At 37.2% G+C, this 24,248-nt stretch overlaps 2 protein-coding genes across 4 annotated transcripts in view; one reads left to right on the top strand and one right to left on the bottom strand.

Annotated features, from left to right (window-relative positions):
• LOC129771638 (helicase domino) overlaps nt 1-24,248 on the bottom strand; it is a 79,577-nt gene that overhangs the window by 14,324 nt on the left and 41,005 nt on the right. For all 3 annotated transcript variants that reach the window (XM_055775499.1, XM_055775500.1, XM_055775501.1), the window contains exons 9-13: nt 15,857-16,043; nt 15,399-15,535; nt 15,150-15,336; nt 13,860-15,080; nt 12,727-13,626 (exon numbers count right to left, since the gene is read on the bottom strand). In XM_055775499.1, coding sequence (XP_055631474.1) covers nt 12,727-13,626; nt 13,860-15,080; nt 15,150-15,336; nt 15,399-15,535; nt 15,857-16,043 — 2,632 coding nt within the window. The remainder of the gene's footprint in view (nt 1-12,726; nt 13,627-13,859; nt 15,081-15,149; nt 15,337-15,398; nt 15,536-15,856; nt 16,044-24,248) is intronic.
• Nucleotides 23,097-23,829, top strand: LOC129771645 (uncharacterized). The gene is made up of 2 exons (XM_055775514.1): nt 23,097-23,249; nt 23,308-23,829. The coding sequence occupies exons 1-2, from the start codon at nt 23,130-23,132 to the stop codon at nt 23,659-23,661; spliced, it is 474 nt and encodes a 157-aa protein (XP_055631489.1). The 5' UTR covers nt 23,097-23,129; the 3' UTR covers nt 23,662-23,829.

Genomic DNA, 24,248 nt, shown 5'->3' with positions numbered 1-24,248 from the left:
ATTCGATGCATTCTAACATTAGTAATCAAAGCGAATGGAATTCAATATTTTTTCTGGAAAAGAGCTTCACTAAATTTAGGAACGTGTTTGGGTTTGTTGGATGATGACGATATATTGAATTATAAAGGTTTTCTCAGACTCTCGGTTTCATTCTTGTTCAGTTCATTCGCCTCTAGCCTTAAAAAAGCTAATTTGGAAAACTAAACTAACATTTGGAAAGCCTCGCTACCACTGCCATCTGGTCACTATCGTGAATGACTTATTGGTGACTTTTTCTGATCGATCAGTTAATTTTCGTGAATTCAATAATCGTTTCCGGGTTAACAGTGCATCAATGTGCAGCGAATTTCAAGCAATGGAAACCATCTTTTTTTTTTCGGCCGCGACACCATGACTAGCATGTGTCTGTGTCTAAAACTTCAAAAAGTTACCCTATAAAAAATGCTGACTACCTCGAAAGAACATCCTATGCAAAATTTCAGCTCAATCGCAAAGCGGTCAACATTTTAGTTTATTGAAAATCGAAAAATCACCCAAGGGCGCAGTAGAGAAAATCGCTGGTTTCAAAAAAAAAGATGATGCCAAATGTCTTCAAATTGCATGAAATGTCGAGGTCTAGTGTTTCCTTTACTCCCCGCTTGGGTGATTCCAATTCCATTTTTTTAGAAGACCATCCGGGACAATTCAATTTGGAGAAATGAAATACAACGTAGCACATGAAAGCTAACCAAACGTACCGTTTGTTCAACCATTTATTATTGTCCCGCCTTTTTATCAATCTGTACCGTATTTTGAGTATAAAGAGAAAACAAATATGTTTTGTTGTACTACGCGATTTTTTCTGAAACCCGTGCCTCAGACTATGGATTCTTTTTACCAGAGATCGGTTAGTGACCTTTCAGACATTTATCGGCCTTATTGCAAACTATTCTTAAAACTCCAGTTGATCCAGTTGAAATATATTATGCTAAATTTATTAAAACTGTGGACTGTGAACTTTTCGACACTGCGTTGTAATACATTCTATATCGGAAGGCTAATCAAGGGGAAACACAATTGAATGTATGAATTTTATTAAAGTTCATTCCTAAAAGGTTAGATATTGAAAGCACCTGTTCAAATAGGTGAAATAGTTTGTTTGATAAGTGATTGATGGAATTATAATTTATGTGATAAAAATGTGGAACAAAGAAACCGTGCTAATTGCAAATCGGTAGGTGCAAATGTTTAAAGAAATGAAAAAACTCGAAATACAGATATCTGATTAAAATATAATGTACGGCAAATTGTTGGAAAACCAATAGAATATTTTGGAAAAATAAGTGTGTGGCAATATCTTATTTCGCCTAAAGCTTCGAAAAAAATTAAAAGTTGTGACTTCCATAATTTAAATCTTCTTCAGCTTAGCACAAAATACATTTGGAGCGTGAAGCACTACCGAAAGCATTCAGGCCCCTCTCGACGAAATTCCCAATAAAACACGCACGAGAAAAAAAACAAAACATTCGGCTAGAAGTATGATGCACTTTGACGCCACTTTTAACACGGAAACAATGTTCGAATTCATGAAAATTTACCAATAAATCACATCCCTGAATTCACAACATATTTATTTATTCATTATTTATTATGTAAGTTACACGCAGATACACATGGCACCGAAAAATAATATTGCTGAAATAAATACCTCATCGCACGAGTGCTCCAAAGAACACATAAATAAAATCAGTTCTCATTTAGACTCCCTTGGAAGCAGGTGTAATTCTTTTTTTTAATAACTTTCACCGGCCTCTATTGTAACTTGTATCTTCTTGAATGGCGATAACGTTCCCTGTGGAACTTTTGCCACCTCAACGTATGCATGAACTAGCGTCATTTATTAATACTTAGTTGAGATTTCTTAAGCCAAATAACACGCCTTGAATGTATTCCGAGGGACAAGCTCTAGAATACGCGTGACCACAGTGCAAGTTAAAGGAAATTTCTTTGACGAAAAAATCCCCGGCCAGAACGGGAATCGAACCCGAACACCCGGCATGATAACGTGAGACGCTAGCCACGGGTGCACCAGAGTAACTTGTAGCTTGTATACTCAATCATTTATAATCAGTTAAAAACAAGCAGAGCTTACATTGCAATATTTCCTCTCTCCACGATGCCTATAGAACGAACGCTGCATTTGATTCGCAGTGGTATATGAACATTATATCTCACATTCATAAATTGCGCTATATTAACAGCACGGGTAGGTAAGCGCACACATAGGTAGAACAAATGTATGGGAAAATGGGATTGCTTCTATTTTCCTTAACTCAAACCGTTTGAAGATTAGAGAATCACAATGTACAGCACATCAAACAAATCTTCGAAAATTTCCGATTCGATTGGTGTGCAAATCAATAAAATTCATTCGTAGCCGAAGTAATTGTTAACGTTAACTTTATTTCATAAAATCGTGACTTGTTTTCTGATTTGGCACGCTTACTGAAAAACGTAGTCCTACGTAAAAAATCGTAGAGGGTCACGTGTCTACCTGGTAGTACCGGTTGTCTATGTGGACAAAGGAAAAGTCACGGCTCAATGTTGAAACCATGAAAGTTATGATAATTCGCAAACAGAACTTTTGATTATTTTGTTTTAAACTCGGTTTCATTCACTCAATAAAATTCTTCGAAAAATATCACAATAAAAAAAACTTTGGTTTACGTGTCTCATGTTCCTGTATTATTTGGTCAGCCTATTCACAAGTGAAATGAAACTGACATATAGCTCATTCGAATGATAATAATTATATCACGTTTCAATCGTCACGTGGAAGTGTCTGCTTTCAATTTGAAAGAAAAAGACAAAAAAAGAACGAAATTGAAGAATCGATGCTTCAGTATGCGTAGAGAATACACCCAACCGAAATTGACTCTTACTGAAGGGAAGTAGTTTTCGTCTTTTAGTTTCGAAATCACGATATGAATCACCACGCTTAGGACTGAAGAGTTATTTTAAAAATGTTGATATCCAAAAAATAAAAAGCAAATTGATTTTCTTTTTCTTTTTTGCTCATGTTTCTATGAATTTTTCGAATTGTAAAGGTTTTAAACATCCTCAGTTCATTCGCCTGCAACCTTAAAAATGGCCGATTTGGAAAACTAAAAACTCAGCCTTGAGGAAGACCGTTTGGATAGCCTTGCTGTCGCCGCCATCTGGTTGGTAGTCGGATGATTAGATGAGTTTTTCCGATCGAGCAAAGCATTGTTTCCGGGATATAAGTAGCGTCGAAGTACACGCATTTCAATTCGGATGTGGAGAAGGTATTTTTCAGCGGTAAGAGCGGTTCTTCGATGGAAAGTTGAAGGTGATTATTTCCACCCCAACGATTGTTTTTGCTGTCGTCACCCCATCACACAATTCGGTTCGGGTTTCCTGCCGCCGTTCTAATTGTTTTTAAAACGTTGGAGATGTTATTTGGTGAGAGATATTGCAAAACTATTTGAATATACAATAAGTTCAGTGTTCCATTGTCGTTTAAGACAGCGAGCAATCAACGGTACATGTTAAAACTAAGAGTTTTGTAAATCTGCCAAATTGGTGGTTTATGGGTTGGCAAATGTCGTTCCCTTCTCTTAGTGGAACGATTCATTCGTCGGGCCTGTCAAAACTAATGACTAACACGTGTTTGTGACCCTTATTAAAAAAAAGATTGAATACCACTGATCTATTACGACAAAAATGCATATTTTATAAAATTGCCTATCGAACAATTGAAAAATGTCGAACATTATTGTTGTTGATGTTCTGAAAATCAACTCATCCGGCCCGGGTGCGAAAGCTTCATTGATACGAAGAAGCACTTTTTTAATTGATTTATTTTAATGACTTGTTGAGGCTTTCTTGGCCGAGTGGTTAGAGTCACACATTATCATGCCGGAGGTTCGACTTCGATTCACGTTCGGGCCGTCATGTTTTTCATCAAAGAAATTTCTTCCGACTTGCACTGAGGTGACGTATATATTCTAGAGCTTGCCACTCTAGAATACATTCAAGGCATGTTTTTCGGCATAAAATTCTCGACTAAGTACTACTAATACTTGTATCATTGTTCCCAGACGCATGGAAGAAGACGGGGTGATTTCTATACCAAACATACCGAAATCGACGAGCCAGAAGTCCACAGACCGATCAATATTTTGCCGATTTACGAACAGGTTTTGGAGACGATTGTGAACAGTTGATGGCATGTATCGGAACACTATTGGAAGAGCAATCCGGTTTCCGGATTGAACACCAGAGCACGCGTGGCATAATCATTAGGTCGCGAATTAACATCTTCTTCGGTTTGACATACAAAACTCACCATAAGTACAAACAAATGGTCCAAGCAAAGAATCGCGGCTCTTCAAAATAACACTTAATGAACACCATGTGGTTGCTAGCACGCAACTGTTATTTTACACTATAAGTATTCGCCAAGAAAAACGCCTCTTTGGCTCTTCCATTTCATTGATTCTTCCTTCGCCGAACATTTCCTTATTCCGAGCGATATGGTTGAATGACATTTAAAGGTAATTCTTCCGAAAACTGTTTGAGCATTTTGCAACACACCCACAAAATATGGATTCACTGGGTTCGGCAGTTGCAATGAAGATTCTTGCTATGTTCATTCCAATTTTCCATTGAAGTTGAATTTCACCATGCTCAATAAAGCTGCAAGAAATTATATTAAAAGCTTGAAACTAGTTAATAAATAATTTCATTTGCATACCATCACCAGAATCACAACAAAATCAGCTTACACATGTCATAAGATACAATGTCATGGTGACGAAAAAACAATGAAGACCCGATTTCATTTCCTAATTTCTAATTCAATCTAAGCAAGCTTATTGTTCGTGCAATACGTTTTCTCACTGAGGTTTATACTTTGAAGATTGAAGCAAGTATAAATCCCATCCCCATTCAAGATGCAGCGAGCGGCATTCACGTCCAAGATTCCCACCGGGTTGTTGGTCCCAATACGCTCTTTGGCCAATCTGGAACCTGGATTGCATGGAGAATCGAGTGGAAAACGCTCCGTCATCAAGGTAACAAAAATTATTCTGAGTGTGTTGTATGATACTAACAAAACTCTTTTTTGCAGCCAATTTCAAAGCCAAACCAGATGCAGCAGTGGAACGAGAGATTGATTGAAGATGAAACTCCTCCGCCTCTGGTTCCCAGTGAAGTAATTCTCGTTGATGATGACGAGGATTTGTTCGACTGGGAGCCATTGGATGCAACGGAGATGGAGATGGCGGTGTTCCAGAGAATGAAGATTGAGAGAGATCTTCGGAAGGCGCAAGCAGAGAATATCAAACTGCGGCAGGAAAATCAACGACTGAAAGCAACAAAAGGGGTAAGTTTTTGCAATCGTTGTCGTTTTGAATCCTTACTATTGATGATAGGCGAGATAGCGGAATCAATTTCATGTTATGGTTTTTGGTTATTGTTGTGAGTTGTTATTGAAGTCTTTATTTTTGTTCGTTTGTTGCATTCAGTTTTAATATATTTCTGTATTCTGTTGCTTTTTTTTCATTCAAATTTCTGTATTGGTGTTTTTAGATTTTTCCTTTGTTGATTTTGATTAATACGTTGTAATGATGTTTTTTTGTGGCTACTGCTTTTATTATGTTTTTTTTGTAGCCTCTGCTTTTATTATGTTTTTTTTTTGTAGCTTCTGCTTTTATTATATTTTTTTAAACTTGGAGTTCTAGAGTACATTATGGTTTTAGTTAATTTATTTTACGTTTTGTTTTCATTGTAGTGTTTTTTTATTATTTGTTCTGTTATTGTTTTCTGTGTATTGTTGAAGTTTACATTGTTATTTAATGTTGCGATGTTTGATGCCATTTTTTTTATATATTTCATGGTATATTTACAATAACCCGTTCGATGATAATAATTTTCTTGAATCATGCTTTATACTATATTTGATTGTTTTGTTTTTCTGTTGATAACTTTATTAATATATTTTTTTTCTTGCGTTTTTTTGAGTATTTGCGAGACTCCAAGGCGAATCTCTTGTCAATAGTTGGACCTACTGGATTCCCTATAGTACTGATGAAATATGATGTGAGTATCTATTCCAGAGTAATATGATTTGCAAATTTTTAACATTATTATTCATTTCTCACAGATGAGATACCAAAACGAAGCAGTTACTGCAGCAGATCATGTAAGCGAATCCATGAGAGCAGAGAGCATTTAAGAAGTTTTTTAAATTATATTAATTGAAGTCCAATAAATTATTTTCATTTTAATTTTTGTTGGAAAAATTAATTTAATATTTTTAAAATAAATTTGATAGTTAAAATTATTATTTCAATATGTGTTTGATTCTGCTTCATTGCAGGTATTCACGCGCGTTCATTTCAAGGTAATCACTGTTCTAGGGTCTATCGTTTGGTGCAAAGTGTTCAAAGTCCACTTTCGTGTTTTCTTTGTTCTGTTTTATGTGCATGGTGGTATAATCGTTAATATGACAAAATTAGCTATGCGAATGATCGTTACATCAATCTTAGTCACTCCATTGAGTATCTCCTAATCAGCATTTTCCAATGCTAGATGTGAGGGAACTTTATAGTTTACAGACTTATACTTATGGCTATTATAAACAAAATGCTTTTTGAGGTCCAACTCTAAAGGGTTTTTTAGAAAACGTAATTGACTGGTTTGCCCATCGCACAGAACAAATAATTTCATTACTGAAACACTAGAGAAAATTTAATCAAAGAAATAATTTGTCCCCGAAAACAACACTGTAATATTTGAGAAACATCCTATCATATTCCATTGCGCACCTAATCGTATGCAATGTTATATTGAATTTATATACAACATATATCAATTACGCACGACTACGAAAAATAGCTCAAATTTAGAATAAGACTCAGAAATGCTTGAAATTCGAGCACTAATCAACCATGATGATCATGTCGCGCCTAAAAGTATGCAATGTTATATTGAATTTATATACAACATATATAAATTACGCACGACTATGAAAAATAGCTCAAATTTAGAATAAGACTCAGAAATGCTTGAAATTCGAGCACTAATCAACCCCCATTTTGCAGTTTTGAATAAAAGTTTTGGGTCACCGTGTAGGTGCACAACTAGTCAATTTACTCACAAGACGCCACTGCATTCAAGACGTGTTTTTTCGGCGTAATATTCTCAACTAAGGACTGCTAATAAAAATAACGCGAGCAATACCTACGTTAAGGAGGCAAAAGTTCCACTAGGATCTACATTTCAACTATTAACTACTATTTTTTCAAAGATACGAAAGTTTTCATTGGAAGCCATAAGAAAACCATAAGAGGTAAGAATATGAATTACTGAACCAATCAGTATGTGGAAGCTAAAGCAAACAATTACATCTCTAAAAGATTGCGCTGGCGTAGACAATGTTACGAAGGGAGTGATGATTGATTCATTGATTGTAATTGCGAACCAACCACGTCTTATAGTGAACGGGTTTCTTCAGCATGGTATGTTCCCAGAAGCATGGAAGAAGACGGGGGTGATTCCTATACCAAAACTACCGAAATCAACGAAGCCAGATCGATAAACATATTACCGCTTTACAAAAAGGTTTTGGAGACGATTGTTAACAGTCGATAACGTATGTGGAACGTATTGGAACACTATCGGAAGAGCAATTCGGTTTCCGGATTGAACACCAGAGCACGCGCGACATAATCATCATGTCGCGAATTAACATCTTCGCCGGTTTGACATACAAAAGCTCACCAGAAGTACAAACAATTGGTCCAAGCAAAGAATCGCGGCTCTTCAAAATAACACTTATTGAACACCTTATGGTTACTAGTTCGCAACTGTTATTTTACACTAGAAATATTCACCAAGAGAAACGTCTCTTTGGCTCTTCCATTTCATAGATTCCTTCTTGGTCGACAATGCTTTATTCCGAGCGATAAGGTTGAATGCCATTTTGAGGTAATTCTTCCGAAAACTGTGCAAGCATTTTGCAACACACCCACAAAAATGGATTCACTAGGTTCGGCAGTTTCCATAAAGATGATTCTTGCTGTGTTCATTTCAATTTTCCATTGAAGAAGATGAATTCTACCATACTCAATAAAGCTGCAAGAAATTATATTTAAAGCTTGAAACTAGTTAATAATTAACTTAATTTACATACCATCACCAGAATCACAACAAAATCATCTTGCACATGACATAACATACAATGTCATGGTGACGAAAAAAACAATGAAGACCCGATTTCATTTCCTAATTTCTAATTCAATCTAAGCAAGCTTATTGTTCGTGCAATACGTTTTCTCACTGAGGTTTATACTTTGAAGATTGAAGCAAGTATAAATCCCATCACCATTCAATATGCAGCGAGCGGCATTCACGTCCAAGATTCCCACCGGGTCGTTAGTCCCAAAACGCTCTTTGACCAACCGGGAACCTGGAGTGCATGGAGAATCGAATGGAAAACGCTCCGTCATCAAGGTAACAAAAATTATTTCTGAGTGTGTTGTATGATACTAACAAAACTCTTTTTTGCAGCCAATTTTAAAGCCAAACCAGATGCAGCAGTGGAACGAGCGAATGATTGAAGATGAAACGCCTCCACCTCTGGTTCCCAGTGAAGTAATTCTCGTTGATGATGACGAGGATTTGTTCGACTGGGAGCCATTGGATGCAACGGAGATGGAGATGGCGGTGTTCCAGAGAATGAAGATTGAGAGAGATCTTCGGAAGGCGCAAGCAGAGAATATCAAACTGCGGCAGGAAAATCAACGACTGAAAGCAACAAAAGGGGTAAGTTTTCTCAATCGTTGTCGTTTTGAATCCTTACTATTAATGATAGGCGAGATAGCGGAATCAATTTTATGTTATGGTTTTTGGTTATTGTTGTGAGTTGTTATTGTAGTCTTTATTTTTGTTCGTTTGTTGCATTCAGTTTTAATATATTTCTGTATTTTGTTGTGGTTTTTTATTCAGATTTCTGTATTGTGGTTTAAGATTCTTTCTTTGTTGATTTTGATTAATTCGTTGTAATGATGTTTTTTCTGTGGCCTCTGCTTTCAGTATGTTTACTTAGAGTTCACATTATGGTTTCAGTTGAATTTTTTTTCGTTTTTGTTTTTTAGTTTTAGTGTTTTTTATTATTTTTTCTGTTATTTCTTCCGGGTATTGTTGAACTTTACATTGTTATTTAATGTCATGCTTTATACTATATTTGATTGTTTTGTTTTTCTGTTGATAACTTTATTAATATATTTTTTCTTGCGTTTTTTTTTTTGAGTATTTGCGAGACTCCAAGGCAAATCTCCTGTCAATAGTTGGACCTACTGGATTCCCTATAGTACTGATGAAATATGATGTGAGTATTTATTCCAGTGTTATATGATTTGCAAATTTTTAACATTATTATTCATTCCCCATAGACAACAGACCAAAGCAAAGGAGTTAGTGCAGCAGATCATGCAAGCGAATTCAACTTCAATTTTTAAAATATGTTAATTGTAGTTCAATAAAATATTTTTTTTTAATTATTGTTCAAAAAAACAAATTTGATATCTTTAAAATAAATTTGATGATTTTAAAAACTAATTCTTTTAATATGTATTTGATTCTGCTTCATGGCAGATATTCGCGCGTGTTCAAGACGATCACTGTTCTAGGGTTTATCGTTTGGTACAAAGTTTCCAAAATTCACTTTCGTGTTGTTTTTTCTCTGTTTTATGTACATAGAGGCAGTGTCTTAGAATATCAACAAATATTCGCGAGTAACGAATATGATTTTATTTCAGTGTAAATGACTTTTTGTCAGCTTGAAACACACTGCCCTCATTATATTGATGACAATAACAAACGAGTTCATTCTGTTCTGTACTGTACTGTTCTGTTCTGTACTGATCAGTGTTTGCCAAAAGATCCACTCATTGAAAAAATCGCTTTGTTCGTTCAAATATGATCTTTCAGGAAACATTTCCCCCAGCGGTATTCTATTGTTGTTATGTGCTGCAAATCTCTTTCCCCATTTGTTGCTCTCCGCAAATGGTGACCGAATGATGACGTAATTTTTCTTGTATCATTTATTGCTTTGCACTTGCCTGTGCAGTGGGTTTCGCTATAGTAGAGCGGGACAATATATGCGGTTCAAACTTGTATGCAGGCTTCGAAAATGGTATGCGATGTTTGATACAGATCGGATATACAATCAACAGTCTTCGTTCCTCTCTCAGTTTAATCACTAAATATTACACAAGTGATTACTGACATTCATACAAGTATCTGAATGATCCTCTCATATTTGGTTATATGTTCGTGAGAGTTTTCTTGCATGACACATTGTGTATCATTCGATTTTGATCGAAATCCAAACACTGGTACTGATGCATGAACAAATTTGCTATAATGAATGAATTCGACGTTGAGTGAGGTTCATAACTTCGCTGTTATTTATTAAGCAACGCTGTTATCAAGAGCAACAAATTGATATTCATCACATTCGAAACGATATTCGTTCTGGCATTGATTTTGAGTCAAAATTCAAAAATGAAAAACTATTTAGGACCATTTAGAGAACAAAAACGCCAGAGTTCGATGAAACGAACTTTGCAAGAAATCGCGCAGGATTTTGTTTAGCGAGACGGTAACAACGGCATAAATAAAACCCAACCGCACACAGCTGCCTCAGGTTGAAAGTAAACAACAGCTGATATCCATTTGGCTAAAATGAAATTCAATTTTGGCATCTTGAATAATCATAATGAAAATGACACTGGGTGGAAAAATAAACTTCAAAACATATTGAAGAACAAAAGTTCATTTGTTCATATTCATTTTGATTTTTGATTGGAACATATCAGTTTTCGATGCAACCTAGCCCGAAAATCTACGCATTTGAGCTTAGCGAAGGTGATTTTTTTCAACACTACATAGAGGTATCATGGGAGGTTCATGTGACAAAAATATGTATGCGAATGGTCGTTACATAAATTTTAGGGCACTCCATAGAGTATCTCCTAATCAGCGTTTTCCAATGCTAGAATGACGAATGGTTTAAAGACTCTATATTTGAAAACAAATCAATCAATCTGTAATTATGGAAATATCATTCGACTCAGTTATGGTTTGTGTTTTCCAAAGCATTGATTCTGGTAGAAATTGGGTATCCAATATGAAATTTCCCCCATTTTTCCCGATGGATTCTGATTCCCGACATTTTCCGCTTCTCCGGAATGGATGGCCACCCTGCCGACACCCTAATACTCAATGCTCTTATGGTGTATTTCCCACCAGCGCATCATGCTGCGCAACCAGAAAAGTCATACGACATCAAAGTTAGAAACCAGGCCAAGGGTCCGTTGAATATTTATAGATACGTAACTCGACGCGCGGAATAATTTACCTTGTTTACTTTCGAGCTTTACCGCTAGCTCTGCTAGCGATAATATGCGGTAATCCTGACATTCTTTGAGTTACAAGCTTCATTTTAAAGTCATTTACAGGTATCCACACAGCCTATGATTTATAACACTAAGCATTTGTAATACGTCTGTCAAAACCAGTGATAAAATGTTTGCGTTAGTAAATTCCGCAAAAAAACAAGTATCATGAATTTTTAACAAATACAATCAATAATTACGAAAACAAAACCCTTTTTTTTTGCAAGTATGACATTTTTCAAAAAAAAACCCAGCTAATTGGCTTTAATTTGATATATCGATTATCTGAATCGGTGTAGTAGTTCAAAAGTCATAATTTAAAAAAAATGCATTTTGCTGTTCGGAATTTGAGACAGAAGCGTTTGGAATATGAGATAATGTGATTAAACTTTTTTTTTGTATTTTACCATTGATATGTATGTATTTGTAAATCAATTTTATTGCAGTCTCTATTGAATGCAAAAATCTAATTAATTTCGCGAAAAAGTGCCATTTTGAGTACTGTTTAATGGCCATCAAAGCTTAAGTGTTCGGAATTCGAGACGAAACGGTTTATAATTACAAATTCAATTCATTTATTTTTTTTTCCTGTCTATTAAGAAAACATACGCTTTCCAAAGTCCCTCGATAGTTACGGTTCGGATGGAAATGTGTAGACAACCGAAAATTTAACTGATCAGCTCACTTGTATAAGCTGAACGGCTCTGAGTTGTTAACTATGATGAGATCATTTGCCCAACTCTAGTACAATTGCACTAGGTCGGGCCGTTTGCGTCAAAACATGTCTACATGTCAAAACGAACAATTGAAGTTCTCTCTGATGGAAACTTATCGAAAACATCGGTTTTCGAAGTGGGTACTTTTTTTTAGTATTCAAAAAATGCAACTTTGAAAGAATATAATAATAAGCCTTAAAAAAAGATTACAGTGTTTACTTGAATTTGAGCTAAATAAATGGAAGAAATTCAAAAGATGATGAAATGGGCACTTTATATTGCTTATCAGTGTTTTCACATCCACAAAGTTTGAAGAATCCTGAGAGGGTGTTGCCAACTCTGAGACGAGTTGGTGCGAAACTCGTCTATTGCATCTGTCCGAGATTGATGATAGCATTTTGCTATGGCCTTACGAGCTAACAAAAAGCGGTCTGGATCGTCGATTTGCTATACCCAAGTACTATTTATATACATTGATTTTGCTTCTGAAGGCCAGCAGAAATCTGTATATTTCTCGGGAAAAAAGAACACAATAACCAACTCACCTGCTTGATAAGATTTTGAACCTCCTTCTCGGCTTTGCTCATTTCCGGTTCCTTCTCTCTCGGGTCCTGATCGATCGGAATATTTTCATCGAATTCATCAAGATCGGCCGAAGCCTCGGCTTTAGCAAACTTAGCAGCCTGAACATCCTGATCGTCCTCAGCCGCTGCCAGTGCCGATTCGAAAACGTTAATGGCAGATTTGTTCTCTTCGAGCACAGAACTGCTACTGGCCACTACCGTATTCTCGTTGGCCGACATCCCAGAAGTAACCGAATGATGTAGGTACCGATCTTTGCGCTCTTTCTCGCGATCGACGACTTCGGCAAGCCGCGCAGAGGCATTTTCCTCCGCACTGTCCACCGTGAACAAGTCCTGAATGGTTGAACTCTTGAAGTAAGCTGTGGTAAAATTACCACCTTCGATCGCTAAATCGCCAAGAATTCTTTTCTGGTTGGCTTTTTTCAAAATATTCTCTTCGATGGTCTTTTCGCTAACCAACCGGTATATATGAACGTCTCTCGTTTGACCGATCCTGTGACACCGATCTTGTGCCTGTGCGTCCATGGTGGGATTCCAATCAGAATCGTAAAATATCACAGTATCTGCTCCGGTGAGATTGATGCCAACACCACCGGATCGGGTAGAAAGAATGAACGCAAACACGCGTCGATCTCCGTTAAAACGTTCCATCAGCAGTTGTCTTTGTTCGACTTTAGTTGTCCCATCTAGCCTCAGATAAATATGGCCATGATAGTTAAGGAAAGCCTCCAAAACATCCAGCATACGGGTCATTTGAGTGAAAATCAACACCCGGTGTCCTCCCGATTTGAGCTGCTTTAGCAACCGGTCTAATGTTTGCAGTTTACCACAATCATACTGAATGAGACGTGGGTCAGGAAACTGGAAAGGAAAATAATAGCATAAATTATGGTGGAATAAAAACAATAGGTTTTTCTGCTAATCTAGTGTTGCAAGGTTCAAAAGGTTAAATGCGGTAGACGCAAGCAACCGCTGGATAATTACAGTGCAAAAATGATCTAGCTCTATAGCAAAAATCATAACAAAGAAGCACTTTGAGACGATCGATTTTTAGAGCAAATCTTGTGTTTACAGATCGAACAATCATCACTCACCTGAGTACACATTGCAGAAATAATCGGATGCAGCATTTTCAGCGTTGGTTTAAGGACGGTCTGAAGCGTTTCGTGTTTTTCGTGTTCCTCGTTTGCTCGCGAAGGGTTCGGATGGGAAACATGGATGCTTGGGGCAGGGGCACAAACAGCAGGTACATAAATGACAAAATTGTTGAATATCGAGCGGAATTGCTCCATTCGCTGTTCGACAGATTTGAAAGCGTTCGCAAAACTCCAACACCTATCTCGTGATAGCTCTCGGCAATGGAAGGATGCAACTGAGATAATGGGAACCGAATCGACATCCAGGAATTTTTCGTCACTAGCTTTACTTATAGCCTCACGCAGATCTTCACCGTATATTGGTGCCGCATCACAGCGTTTCTGATTGATTCGTCCTAACAGTTCTAGAATTTGCCCCCTTCGCTCTTTGCGGGATTCTTCAACGCTCGACAAATAAAACTCTGTACGAACTTTCTGCTCTAGTTCTTCAGACATCAATGAGACATTCGTTGAATAGGAATGATGCCTAAGTTGTTGTACTATCGATGTCGCTAGTGATGTTGAGATTGGATTCACTTCACTTGTTGCCGTTTGATTGTTTGTTACTCCCGTAGCAGCGCTCCCAGGAGCAGGTGTGTTTGTGCGATTAACAACCGACACACGCAGACTACTAGTTGTAACTAAAGGAGTTGGCATTGGGCCCCTATTGTTCGGCGCTAACGTTGTTTGCTTTCCAGCAGATGTATGTGTTATCTGAGCAACGTGTCCAGCACTTGTTCTGTTCCTTGGAGAACTATTGTGTTTATTACTACTATTGTTAGGACTAATTATATCACATCTTTTACGTAAATTTACATCTGGCGACGATGAATCACCGCCTGTCTGCCAACTAATCTCCTCGATTAAAGGCTTCCTATCTACTAACGAAGATTTTACAAGTGGAACTAATCGTGTTCCTTCAGTCTTCATTGCTGGACTTGTGCCAACTTTTACTGCCGTACTGTTGTTGCTCAACGTTTCCTGCACTCGCAAACTAGGAATCCTAACGTGCAACTTTAGTTTTCCTGTCGGGCAACGCGGTGCAATTTCCGGCATAGAATCGATCTCTTCTATGAGCCGTTTCGGCATACATAATCGATGCGACCGATGTGCCACATACGCAGATAGCACTAGTTCTATTTTGATCAGAATCAGGTTCAGAGAGGACAAGTCTATTTGCTGAAAAGGGAAACATTTCGTATGAATATACATGTCCAGAATGTAGCTTGAGATGTTTTTCGTACGCACAGTGAACGGATCATAATTAAGCATGTTGTAAACAAGCGAAGCTGTCCGAAAACTAATTCCTTCCATTCTGAACGGCGAAATAGTTGGTCTCTCTTCGAACATGTTTGGATGATTGCAAACTTTCCGAAGTTGCATTAACACATTGATGACACTTAGCAAATTACCGGAAGCAAGTGTTTCCTTCGTTCTAAAAACAAGGGGAATTATGTTGGCTAGATGCACTCAATAGTGAAGTAAATAATATCCTACTTTGCGCGACTCATGAAATCGTCATAAAGAAATCGCTGTCGCTTAGACAGCCGACACATGACAACGTGTTCATATTTCTTTGGCATTTGTTTCTCCACCTCCGCTTTCAGCCGCCGCAACAAGAATGGCCGTAATACCTGTAATAAATACGAAAAAATGTACAAATCTTTATTTAGGTTTTAATTTATAAACCAAAATTATGATTATTGATCCATCGTACTAGGAAGTACACAATGTTTCAACAAAAATAAGGTTGTGTTAATTATATACCAATCAAATTAATTTTTAGTAGTAAAAAACGCAATGTACGTGAGACTTTCCCCTATCTTAACCAAGTAATTCCTACTGAACTTATGAGACACAAAACTTCCACCGTTTACAGAACAGAACAGATATAGCACGCAAACGAAATGTGGAGAAAAATAATCATAATATTATATTACGTACAGGGTACAGACCTTATGAAGGCGTTTGATTATCGTCTCGTTGTACTCCGAGTTGCCTTCAATCATACCAGTCATCGGGTTGGAGAACCATTCTTTGAACTCCCGATGGGATTGGAACACATGAGGCATTAGGAAATGCATCAGCGACCACAGTTCCATCAAGTTGTTTTGCAGTGGAGTTCCGGTTAGCAGAAGGCGCCTGAAATGTGTGGGAAGGGTGAGATAACTTGCGTAAACCATAATAAAAACAAATAAATGTACACGATATAACAGCAATTGCATGAACAAAGATTTGCTGATAAAAAATAACTCTGATTCAGCTCAAACCTCGTATGTGTAATTGTTCCTTATCGAAAATTCAGACGCGTATTTTTTATTTTTAGAAGCTGAAATTTCTTACAAAAATATCATAAATTCCGGAATTATATTTTTCGTGTATGAAATACGGTAGAACCCCGGTCATCCGCGAAATAATCTGGCACGGTCATCGCGAATAACGAAAATCGCGGATAACTTCATTGCATATTGAAGTACTTCCCCCTAAAGTGAATTCGTTCCGCTTTCTCATGTACCACGTATGCATGTATCGAAATTTGAGTTCAACGTGGTTTGACATATACTACAGGTGAGCTGGATTCTTTTGTATCGTACGCGAAAATTACTCACATAGTAAAATAGCGTGCAGTTTTGTGTTCAGAAACACTGACAAATTTGTGAATTTTGTTGATATAAACCCATGTTTTTTTCACAAAATTGAATTTTGTTTAGAATTCCTCCCAAGGTGCACAATATTCATTAATACTAACGCGAAGATCTTTATAGCATACCTGGTAACTGTCTGAGTTTGTTGTTTGATTTGAGTTCTCGATGGGTAAACAATGAAGTTATCCATTAATGGTGTAACAACTTTTTTGCATCAGAAATAAAGTTTTCGTTTCACTTTATATAGACATTAAAATACGAATGTGTACGCGGGTAACGAAATTCGTGTCAGGGGGAGTAGAAGTGTGAATTGAAGTCAGGTTGAAAGAATAGGCAGATTTGTATTCATTAGTCACCGCAATTAGAATAACCATTCGCTAAAATAGTTCATCAGCCATCCTCGTTCTTAACGCTCGTCAATTCATTCCTAGTTGACCCCTTGCCGTACGATTCATTTTACAATAGCACGGCCCAAACACGAGCATATCGAGTCGTTCCGTTACTATGCCGAGCGTGTGCATCTTACATGGTCGAAGCAGTCCACGAACATCATATGCCTGAAGTGTGTATCCATTTCACATCGATACTGGGATTGGGCGATCTTTATAAAAAAAAATCGATTTTCCGAACGGCGTAGGGATCGATCCACTGATTAAATCGGTACCAAAAAATCGATCATTGCCGAATCGATTTTCGAAAAATTAAAAGCTTGTTTCGATTTATATGCTTATCCTATATGAATACTATCGTTTCTTCGAACAGGGAATACAAATTTCATATTACTATTCAAATATCAAAAGCATTTTCTCTTGTTTCACAGCATGAAGGCCACAGCCACAGAGCATTCATCTTGTGCCGCCAGGTAGTCGTTTTATCTGATGAATTAATCGAAAAAGTGTTATAAGAAATTGAACAACATCCCAAGAACTCAGCTAGCAGTGATCCCATATTTTTTTATTTTTTTATTCTTTATTTGAGAGGCTTTCAGCCTTCTGGGCTGGTTCGCCTCTGATCCCATAAAAGCCAATCGTGCCATACATCTGTCATTTAGTCGAAGCCGATTCTCGATTTTGGCTCCAGATCTAGAAAACAATATTTCGCCAGTAATTGATGTCAACATTAGGTTCATTGATCCTATGCGCAACCTGTTACAGTTCATTCCCTCAGTAGCTGCCATCAGTTCTGTCTCTGTCAGCATTTGTACTAAAGTAAATCATAGAAGAAGCAATTCAAATGCTGACATTATGTTTAAAAGAAATGTTAACTGGCCTTTGGTGAGATAAAAAACCGATGTACACTGAAAAACAAATCTACAAAAAGATCGAAAAGATCGAAAACAAAAAATCGATTTTCTCAATTTTCTCGAGTACAAAAGATCGATCCGAAAAATCAGAAATCGGAATGGAAAAGATCGATCTTCTGAGAATCGATCCGAGATCGCCCAATCCTAATCGATACACAACGAGTGAGGTTCGATGTTCTGGCACAGCCTAATGACGACGATATACTCTGTTTCTGGTGGTAGTTGGGATGAATTCTGTATTATGAGCTACTACCAAGCAACCTGTTTTTTACATGTATGACTCGCAGCAGTTTTCGACGAGGAAGCAAACATGTGGATACATGGAGGATAGAATATTTTAGCTATGTGAAAGATGGCGAAAGATTGTTAAACAGAACTAGGTATATGACATTAAGTTGTAATGCTTTGATTGAAAATTATGTTTTTGTTTTCCCAAAAATCGACATTAACTTTTCGGACAACCCAATATGAGCTATCCTGATTTATCCTGATTTGTATTTTCATTCTTCCTGATTTTTTTCAAATTATAGTTGGCAACCCTGGTTCTGATTGTTTTATGAAACGTTGGAGATGTAATTTTGGTAAGAGGTACAGCAAAACAAATTGAATATACAATTGTCGCTGTTTCATTGTCGCTGAGGTAACGTGAGCTTGCCACTCCAGAATACATTCAAGCAGTGGCGTCTCATCCTTATGTGCACCTCGTGCACTGCATAACCTAATATTTTAAAAAGAAAAAAAAGTGAAGCGCCCCTACTATGCTGATTAGCCCAGACTATAGTTAAATTTAAAAAAAGTATAGAAAGTATGATAATCATAAGGAACTTGGCAACCCCGTGTACACAAGCATTCTTGATCGTAAAGAAAACGAACGGCATGAAACGAGGATGCAAAACATTGGTTTCTATTTCTATCACTCATTCTATGCTCTGCCATCTCGCGCACTTTCATTTGTGCACGAGAATAACGTATCTCTACACGCGGATTGATAAAATTGTGTTGAAGCTCTGGTTAACTAAACTGCCAATGTGTTGGCAATAATTTCGTGCAGTGGAAGTTGTGAGAGAACGGTTGTGGGTTCAATCAGATCTCCTCATTGTGAGTCTCTCTCGATTCTCTCGCAACCCGGATTTAGACAACTAAACACGCTCCAGATCCGCAATCGGCGCGCTATGCGTAAGGTGCTTTTATATAGTGACTCTCTGAATGCTTGCTTGGCGCAGATAATGTATTACGTCATCGGCATCAGTCTGTGCACTTGTCCTATGTACAGACTGTATATTAAAGTAAAAATAGAGCGGTAAATTGCCAATGCATTAGTGTCTGTTTCGTGCATATCTTTGCTTGCACGTGTAGGAGATTCTTGCTTCAGTTTCGCAATCGACGAATTTACTTTATATTTACAACCTAATGTTTTGTGTTTTTCAGAATTTTTCTTCAAATTTCGCGATTCTTTCAAACATTATTTCTACTCTGAAAAGATTAGAAAATCACCATTTTACTTTGTTTGATTCATAATATATGAAGAATTGCTTGCTATGTGTTGTCATTCAATATCTTTCAGCATTTGTCGCTGTATCGGATTGAGTGTTTTTCGCGATATATCGTCACAATTCAGAATAAAATATGGATATTGTTGGAAAGTATATTTTTGATAGGCTTTTGAAAAAGCCATTTGCGTAAAGGACTGTTGAAGAGAACTTTTAGCGAAAAGGGATATTCCACAGCCAAAATTGGACAAGTTTAAAACGACTTGCGTTAGAAATGGTAAAATAGTTACACGGAACTTTAACCCTTTCGCTACGACATGGAAGTCCTACTGCACATCGATCACACCAGCGCGATGAGCATACTGTTCGGCGCAATACTTCGTACAGCGGTGGCACTCCGGCGGAGCACACTGCCGTATTGAAAGGGTTAATGCTACAGCTTACGACGCGGAGTAGCTATGTGGTTCAGAGACAAGAGCAAAGCTATTTTGTTGGTCTTGTTTGCTGTTTCAAAACCCAGCAGAAAGCGGTGTGCGGAACATAGTGGGATATGCAGATTTGAATAATCTTATCTTTCGCTATGAAAGCTCATTCAGCTACCAAAGAGCACAGCAACAACAGCATGATATGCCACACGAAAACTCGTTGCGATGCGTGCGTTAAAACATGCTAATGTAGTCGCAAGAAACAAGCATAATTCAATTGTGAAGAAGACATGAAAATCCTCATTGAATTAGTTTGTCTTCTCAGTTCACATGGGCTTCCGAGGTCACGATGAAAGCATATCGTCTGTAAATAGAGGAAACTATAAGGACATGTGTAACTTTTTGGCTACGAAAGGTATGTCGTTCTGTGACTTCATAAATGCCACGGCAGTATTTTCTGGAACATCGGCAACAATTCGGAATGCGTTGGTGGAAATTGTTGGATCCACTCTGCAAGAGCAGATCGCGCAGGAAATAAAACAAGCTGATTTTGTTGCAATTATGATCGACGAATGATATTTCTAGGAAATCTCAATTGGCTACAACACTACGTATTGCTTGAACGACGGTGAGTAGTAATGATAAAATATAAGTTCAAAAAAGCATGACCATTTGACATTCGTCACGAAATAAACTTTATACAAGTATTCCCGTCGAAAGATTTGTGTCATTGAGAGATGTTAGTAGTGAAAAGTCCGGTACAGCTTTAGCTAACCATGTCGCTAGTTTACTGCAGTAATTTGGCGTATCACCTGCTAAGCTGGTTGCGCAAACATAATGATGGAGTTCGAGTGATGTCAGGAAATAAAGGAGGAATCCAAGTGATCGCAAAGAAGTAATTTCCAAACGCTGATTAAATTCATTGTAAAGCGCATGTTCTCAATATTGTTTTGCTGCACTCTTGTACGAATAATTAAAAAACAAAGAAATGTTTTTTTCTTTCCCAAAGCGCGGTTGCGAGTTGAAGAAATTTATGCAGCAGAAGATCTAGGATGATCAACATAGTTGAAACATATAATGAAGAAATCTCTACTTGTCTGGGAAAAATGTATCTAGGTGACACCAAGTGAGATGGTGATACTATTTCACTTGCATGAGGGCTGCATGAATACATGCTGGACTTTGATTCAATTTTCATCAATCACTCCAAATTTCTAGTTGGCCGACATTATGTACCATACACTAAAACAATGAGAACTGGACTACGTTGAATGTGATAAGAGTATCAGGAACACATGTGCGAGTATGAAAGCGTTGAAAGACGAACGAAAATTTAATGCTATTTGGGAAACATGCTTGGATGCGGCAGGTTGCAGCAGCAGCGGACATCAAAAAAACACATTTTATTTGAAATTTGAATTTTCCAATGCGGAGCTCCCCAAACAGCAGATAGATGATCTTTGTTGTCGATTCTCTAATTTTGACAAAGTGGAATTAGGAAATGAACTGCGAGTGTTATATACGAAGTCAGAATTTGCCAAAAAAATATCGAAGATTATAAAAACACTGAGCGGTAGCAATCTTGACGATATTTTTTTCGGAAGTTATTTTACTCGCAAAGCTAATACTAACGCTTCCATTAACCACAGCATCGGTTGAACTAAGTTTTCCTGTTCCTCGTAGACTGATGACCTACTTAAGATCAACGATGGGAGAGAAGCGACTCGAAGAGCCTACACTTATGGCTATTATACAGAAAATGCTTTTTGAGCTCCAACTTTAAAGTATTTTTTTGGCAAACATAATTGACCGATTTGCCCACCGCACAGAACAAATAATTTCATTACTGAAACACTAGAAGAAATTTAATCAAAAAAATAATTTGTCTCCGAAAACAACACTGTAATATTGAAGACATCCTATCATATTCCATTGCGCATCTATCTAAACGTATGCAATGTTATATTGAATTTATATACAACATATATCAATTACGCACGACTATGAAAAATAGTTCAAATTTAGAATAAGACTCAGAAATGCTTGAAATTCGAGCACTAATCAACCCCCATTTTGCAGTTTTGAATAAAAGTTTTGGGTAACCGTGTAGGTGCACAACTAGTCAATTTACTCACGAGACGCCACTGATTCAAGGCATGTTGTTCGGCATAACATTCTCAACTAAGTACTGCTAATAAAAATAACGCAAGTAATACCTACGATAAGGAGGCTAAAGTTCCACTTGGATCCACATCTCAACTATTAACTAATATTTTTTCAAAGATACGAATATTTTTATTGGATGCCATAAGAAAACCATAAGAGAAAAGAATGTGAATTACTGAACCAATCAGTATGTGGAAGCTAAAGCGAACGGTTACATCATCTCTAAAGGATTGCGCCCGCGTAGACAATGTTACGAAGGGAGTGATGATTGATTCATTGATTGTAATGGCGAGCCAACCACTTCTAATAGTGAACAGTTCCATCCTACATGGTATGTTCCCAGACGCGTGGAAGAAGACGGGGTGATTTCTATACCAAACATGCCGAAATCGACGAGCCAGAAGTCCACAGACCGATCAATATTTTACCGATTTACGAACAGGTTTTGGAGACGATTGTGAACAGTTGATGGCATGTGTCGGAACACTATTGGAAGAGCAATTCGGTTTCCGGATTGAACACCAGAGCACGCGCGGCATAATCATCAGGTCGCGAATTAACATCTTCGTCGGTTTGACATACAAAAGCTTACCAGAAGTACAAACAAATGGTCCAAGCAAAGAATCGCGGCTCTTCAAAATAACACTTAATGAACACCTTGTGGTTGCTAGCACGCAACTGTTATTTAACACTAGAAGTATTCGCCAAGAGAAATATCTCTTTGGCTCTTCCATTTCATTGATTCTTCCTTCGCCGAACAATTCCTTATTCCGAGCGATATGGATGAATACAATTTTAAGATAATTCTTCCGAAAACTGTTTGAGCACTTTGCAACACACCCACAAAATATGGATTTACTGGGTTCGGCAGTTTCATTGAAGATTCTTGCTATGTTCATTCCAATTTTCCATTGAAGATGAATTCCACCATGCTCAATAAAGCTGCAAGAAATTATACTAAAAGCTTGAAACTAATTAATAAATAACTTATTTTGTATACCATCACCAGAATCACAACAAAATCAGCTTACACATGACATAAGATACAATGTCATGGTGACGAAAAAACAATGAAAACCCGATTTCATTCCCTAATTTCTAATTCAATCTAAGCAAGCTTTTTGTTTGTGCTATACGTTTTCTCACTGAGGTTTATACTTTGAAGATTGAAGCAAGTATAAATCCCATCACCATTCAATATGCAGCAAGCGGCATTCACGTCCAAGATTCCCACCGGGTCGTTAGTCCCAAAACGCTCTTTGGCCAACCGGGAACCTGGAGTGCATGGAGAATCGAATGGAAAACGCTCCGTCATCAAGGTAACAAAAATTATTTCTGAGTGTGTTGTATGATACTAACAAAATTTTTTTTTTGCAGCCAATTTTAAAGCCAAACCAGATGCAGCAGTGGAACGAGCGAATGATTGAAGATGAAACGCCTCCACCTCTGGTTCCCAGTGAAGTAATTCTCGTTGATGATGACGAGGATTTGTTCGACTGGGAGCCATTGGATGCAACGGAGATGGAGATGGCGGTGTTCCAGAGAATGAAGTTTGAGAGAGATCTTCGGAAGGCGCAAGCAGAGAATATCAAACTGCGGCAGGAAAATCAACGACTGAAAGCAACAAAAGGGGTAAGTTTTCTCAATCGTTGTCGTTTTGAATCCTTACTATTAATGATAGGCGAGATAGCGGAATCAATTTTATGTTATGGTTTTTGGTTATTGTTGTGAGTTGTTATTGTAGTCTTTATTTTTGTTCGTTTGTTGCATTCAGTTTTAATATATTTCTGTATTTTGTTGTGGTTTTTTATTCAGATTTCTGTATTGTGGTTTTAGATTTTTCCTTTGTTGATTTTGATTGATTAGTTGTAGTGATGTTTTTTTTGTAGCCTCTGCTTTTATTATGTTTTTTACTTAGAGTTCTACATTGTGGTTTTAGTTGATTTATTTTCGTTTTTGTTTTCATTGTAGGTTTTTTTTATTATTTGTTCTGTTATCGTTTTCTGTGTATTGTTGAACTTTACATTATTTAATGTTGCGATGTTTGATGCCATTTTTTATATATTTCATGGTATATTTACAATAACCCGTTTGATGATAATAATTTTCTTGAATCATGCTTTATACTATATTTGATTGTTTTGTTTTTCTGTTGATAACTTTATTAATATATTTTTTCTTGCGTTTTTTTGAGTATTTGCGAGCCTCCAAGGCGAATCTCCTGTCCATAGTTGATGTGAGTATTTATTCCAGAGTAATATGATTTACAAATTTTTAACATTATTATTCATTTCTCACAGATGAGATACCAAAACGAA

Source organism: Toxorhynchites rutilus, chromosome 2 (genome assembly GCF_029784135.1).
Source record: "Toxorhynchites rutilus septentrionalis strain SRP chromosome 2, ASM2978413v1, whole genome shotgun sequence".
Classification (NCBI taxonomy): domain Eukaryota; kingdom Metazoa; phylum Arthropoda; class Insecta; order Diptera; family Culicidae; genus Toxorhynchites; species Toxorhynchites rutilus.
The sequence above is the reverse complement of the archived record's forward strand: the minus strand, read 5'-3'. Positions and strand labels throughout refer to the sequence as shown.